The following is a 5,265-nucleotide window of genomic DNA, read 5'->3' on the forward strand; positions in this document are numbered from 1 at the left end:
ATATTATTTATTTAATATATTTAATAATATTATTTATTTAATATATTATTACATGTTTTCAAAAATTAAACCACCAAACGCAGTTTCAGTTTTTTTTAAAACTGAAATCAATCTCTAAATAAAACTACCAAACGCATTTTTAGAAATAATTCAAAAATAAAACTAAAAACGTTTTCATTTTCATTTTCGTACAGAAAATAAAAACGTTTTGGAATCAATTCTAAACGCACCCGGTATGTCATCGTTCTCCTGAATTCTAAGCCCACCAGAGACGCAATCTCCTTTTCTCCTGCTTTTTTGTTAGTGTTTGTTGGATCATGGGTCGCATTCTACTTATAGCCCCTTATATGAGTTATACCTATATAGCAATAAATAAAATATATACAAGTGAGCAATTTTCCCCCTTCTTTCACTTGGTGGAACCGTGGAAGAAGTTTTGCTATTCCACAAAGTCTCTACTTTATATTATTATTATTATTATTTTGGGGGGGGGGGGGGGGGGGGGGGGAAAGATTTTAGGCTTAAACACTCTATATATTGTTACTCTTTTGATCAGAAAATAAAGGGAAAAAAGAGGGGGGAAAAAAGACAAAACAAAAAAACCCAAAAACAAACACAGCGCTGATTTCTCCGTAATATGTTGGCAAAAGTTGGCTGAACCATGAAAATTTCGCACGTCACTTTCGTGGTGATCAATTTTTTCATTTTCCTTTTTCTCTTTTTCCCTAGTTTTTAATCATTACCAATATTATAACCTTTTCTTTTTCCCCTAGCGTCAACCATCTTTAGACAATTGGTATTCATATCATAATATGTAATAATTCTCGTCTTTTTCAAGTGACGCGTAATGCCTACTCACTAATGCATCACAACACCAAAAACAAAGAAGAAAAAACTTATATAAATTAAGATTTTCATATCATCACGCAATGAATTTTAGCGCGCATGCTCAAGACATTCTTATAATGTGTGTGTGTGTTTGTCAGTGTGTGTGTGTGTGTGTGTGAGTGAGTGAGTGAGAGAGAGAGAGAGAGAGAGAGAGAGAGAGAGATTTCTTTAAAGCCCTTTTTCCTTTCATAGAATTGGAGAGAGACAGAAAGGTGAAAGAAGATTTATATCTTCATTTCAGCAACACAAAAGCTTTGCACATCAATATTTATGCATTCGTATACATATATAGCAACTCCTATACTTTAGGAGGGGCCATTTTTGCATCATGATCAACAATATAGCATATTGGATTCCAAACAGGCTTTTATAAGGGATTTTTATCTGCAATTATTGCTGTTATTGTTTGGTCGCAGCAATACCGATAGAATCTCAGAGAACTGAGGACGCTTTGATGGGCAATTGTTCCAGCATTTTGTCATCAAAGATCTCAGCATTTGAGGACAGTCCTTTGGAATCTCAGGCCTAAGGCCGCAAGCAGCTATTCCCACCGCTGCCTGCACCGGCGAAAAAGCGGAATAGGCTGCCTCACCGGTCACCATCTCCCAGAGAACCATCCCAAAACTATATACATTACTCATCCAAGTCTCTGTCACACACTCTGGATCACCAGCAATTATCTGTACTCACCAACAAGGGAAGGAAAGACAATAAGTGCCACGTTTATTACAATTAACATTCTTTAACTCAGAGCATAAAAATGGGGGGAAAAAAGATACAGCTTCATCTAACAGCTATTGAATTTTGAATTAAACCGTTCTTTTGTAGACTTAACAAGTTCATTATTGGACTTGCTCAAACATATATAAGAGAGCAAATATTCAAGTGAAAATTACACGAGGTTAAAGAGGGGTCAAGAAAGAGGATTATTCGTTTCTAAAGTTGTAACGTTTATTTATTTATTTTTTTTTTTGGAGGGAGAAGGAAATTGTAACGTGACTTTCAAGGTAAGCAAAGAACATCAACAGACCAGTTTGAGATACTTGGACTAACCAATATAAATATTTTGATCCAAAAGATATCCAATAAACCATAATATTGTTATCATTTTGGCTAAAGAAGTTTGGGAAGAACTTGTCATTTGTTCAGTAGACATAAAACTTACACATGCAGAAATTCCTTTTTATTACCTAATTATATCCCAAGGACCCAAGCAAAACAAAAACAGTATATATATAGTGGTCTGGGAAAGGTATATCCCACGGACAAATATGCGCTAAAAACTCAAAAGCTCCACTATGTGGGCTCCACAGGTCGGCACCTAATTTGCTGAAAGTAGCATTACCATAATTAAACTGACTTGTTTAGTGGAAGACATAAGAGTGCTTAAATAAAGGTAAACACTATAGTATTGAAACGTAAAAGAATTAACAATTATGAAGATACGTTATGCATGCTCAAACAATTATGTCGGGTAAGTGACATAAAGTCCCTTTTTTTCAGCGAGAATTGGCTGATGCTGAGAACTTTAGTCGCATTCAATGAACCCAGATAACATCCTAGAGTACATAATAAAACCAAGAAGAACTTTTCCTAATGTCTCGGATGCTGGTATGACTCATACAGGTAAATCCTATAAAGAGAAGCATTTCCTAAGTATTCATGCATCGAGAGGCAAGTATAGGTTACAAATGAAGTCACTTTCTACTCTAAACTAACATTATATATACTAGATTTAGTCACCATTGTTGCCTATATTCTCTGCACAATTGGTCATATCAATCAATTCTTTGAACGCACAAGGATTAAAAAAAGATAGTGGTAATGGGCAAAGAGTAAAGACATTTTGGTTCCCGAGCTTTCTAAAGACAAACAAAAGAACAACTTATAACCCCTTTTCAGCAAAAACAGAATAGATCTCTTTAGATCTTTATGCAAAAAGCAAAACTGCTCTAAGGGAGTTATAGTTTACTAATAACATGACAAGAACATGAGTTATCAATTGCTATTTTTCTAATTTTCCGACTAAAGTAAATAGTAAAGATATGAATCAAGTAAAAAGTAAAGAGTTGAATCAAGATATACAGTGAACAAACCTCAGGAGCAAGCCAGCGGTAGCCATCAGTCTCGTACTCCATTGCCTCCCCAACACTCTTGCATACAGCCACTATTCCCATGTCACCTAAGCAAGCATTTCCATGGCGATCCAACAAGATCCTCTGTGTGTTGAGATCTCTATAAGCAACTCCATGGTCATTCATGAACTTGATCCCTTCTGCTACATCAGTGGCAATTCTTATAATTTCCTTAGTCTGAATATTCTTCTTGCTTTTGAGCATCAAATCGAAAACCGACCCGCCTTCCATCAACTTTGTCACCACACACAACCCATGATTCTCATCAACACAAACGCCATGGAATTGCAAGATGTTCTTGTGCCCACAAGTCATGAGCTCCAAGAGATCCTTGCGCAGCTCAAAGTCATAGGAATTCCCTTTCTCACAACCTTTGAGCTTCTCAATCCCAACCTTTTTCCCCTTGTAAACTCCCTTAAACGAGTTTGGTCCAACCTGGTCAACAAATTCAAGATAATCAGAGTTCAACAGCCATTTCCCAATTTCATCACTGGATTGAATGGTCTGCCATTCATCAACAGAAGCCACAAACGATGAAGTGGGCAGTGGCATCTGAAGCTCAACTTTTTGCCCCAAATTTTCCACTCCATTTCTAACATTCGCTTCTCCAATAACTTCCTCCTCAATCTCTCCCATCTCTCTACCCCTCGTGTTCTCCTCTTGGCACCCGCAGAGCCCGAAGGCAAACTTCATCGTGGCGGGTTTTGGCTTCCTCACGGTGGCCGATTTCAAGGCGTTTTCGATCCGGGCCTTGAACGTTTTCTCATGGCCGGCTTGGACCAGAAGAAGAACCACCCCAAGAGTGGACCCTTTCCTCTCAAAGATCTGTATTTTCTTGCAGCAAATGGAGGCACTGTCAAGCGCACCGGACATCACCGGCCACGAAATCGAAGAGTTGCAAGCAAACGTGAGCTTGAAAACCGAACCGTGAATTTCATCATCAGACACTTCTTGGCTCAAAATGGCCGGGTAATCATCCAAGGACGCTTGCTCTAACATCTTAATATGCAGAAACACCTCTTTCATATCAAACCCTGCCTGGGCATAACTGAAAAACATTTCCAAAATTTCAAAATCTGAACATTTCCGAGAAAGAAAAAAACATTAAATTCGTCGAAATTTACGAACCTGAGAGGTAAGGAATCGTAATGCTTGCGAATGTTGGAGACGAGCTTCTCGGGGAGCTGGCTGCCGGGGTAGAGCTGGGTAAGGTTACGGACGACGCTGCACCAGACGACCTTCCGGCAGCTCTCGATCTTGTTCGACGACGCCGTTTCGTCCCTAGCGTTGGCGGTGGAGGAGTCCAGATTCAGCGAGTTCCGGAGCGAGGCTATGGCCTCTGACACGTTCCGGCTCAGCCTCTGGAGCCTCTTCTGCATCGCCGACGAGTCCTTCATCGTTCCGGCGGCGGCGGAAGCGGCGGTGGAGGAGGAAGAGCTTTCCGCTGCCGAGCCCTCCGATCTGTCGTGAGTCCTCATCAGGACCTGCTCCACCATGTCCTCGTCCGTACTGGCTCGGCTCGACCAGCACTCCAGGGCCGCAGCCATGGCAGAAAAGGCTCGCAAGCTAAGCTAAGTTAGCACCGAAGAGATTGTTGAACTGTTGGGACGGTGGTAGCTGTGATGGGTTCACGCCAAAACCAACCCATACGCAGTGAAAACAGAGTGCAGAGCCAGAGAGGGACAGTGAGTGGTTTCTTTCAGATTTATATCAGTTTTCCCATATTTTCTCTGACAAGTGACAAATGAAGAGAAATCTTTTTGGAAAATGTATATATAGACTTGCAATTTGAGAGAGAGCCTATTCAGCGAAATTTTTTTTTTTTTTTGAGAGAGAGTCAAGTGAGGTTGGTCAGTGAGCTGGTGGTGGTCGTGGTTTCAATTTGTTTGGGATTTAGGAGGGTTGTGAGTTAATTATAGGCTTTTTTTTGTGTATTTTTTATTGAATTAGTTTTTTTAACAACATAGTATACGCAGTTTTATTTTATGTGCGGTAAATTTTTAATGTGAATATATATAAATTTAATTGTTAAAAATTAATGTAGTAATTAAAAACAACCATTTTTCTCATTGAGTAAAATAGCTTGATCGATTTTTTTTTTAAGGAAGAATTTAATTTCAAATTTGTTGGAAGAAAAACATACTTTTGTATAAGTGAAGCAAAAATTAATACAATTACATATGAGGGTCGCAAACTCTATCTACTTAAAATCTGTTACTCTTTATTTATTTTTCTTCTCATT

The 5,265-nt window shown here is 38.9% G+C and overlaps 1 protein-coding gene across 1 annotated transcript; it reads right to left on the reverse strand.

Annotated features, from left to right (window-relative positions):
* Positions 1-1,101: 1,101 nt before the first annotated feature.
* LOC21394941 (mitogen-activated protein kinase kinase kinase) lies at positions 1,102-4,889 on the reverse strand. The gene is made up of 3 exons (XM_010091231.2): positions 4,152-4,889; positions 2,985-4,071; positions 1,102-1,568 (listed from the first exon to the last, which is right to left on the reverse strand). Exons 1-3 carry the CDS (start codon positions 4,568-4,570, stop codon positions 1,269-1,271), a joined length of 1,806 nt encoding a protein of 601 aa, XP_010089533.1. The 5' UTR covers positions 4,571-4,889; the 3' UTR covers positions 1,102-1,268.
* Positions 4,890-5,265: the final 376 nt, after the last annotated feature.

This window comes from Morus notabilis, unplaced genomic scaffold (genome assembly GCF_000414095.1).
Source record: "Morus notabilis unplaced genomic scaffold, ASM41409v2 Scaffold609, whole genome shotgun sequence".
Lineage (NCBI taxonomy): Eukaryota > Viridiplantae > Streptophyta > Magnoliopsida > Rosales > Moraceae > Morus > Morus notabilis.

Bases quoted from the DNA above. Each gene is read 5' to 3' on its own strand.
- LOC21394941 (XM_010091231.2), bottom strand. From the start codon at position 4,570: ATGGCTGCGGCCCTGGAGTGCTGGTCGAGCCGAGCCAGTACGGACGAG. The intron at 4,072-4,151 runs GTTCGTAAATTT...AATGTTTTTCAG, and splicing joins TACGATTCCTTACCTCTCAG to TTATGCCCAGGCAGGGTTTG. The intron at 1,569-2,984 runs GTTTGTTCACTG...TGGTGAGTACAG, and splicing joins ACCGCTGGCTTGCTCCTGAG to ATAATTGCTGGTGATCCAGA.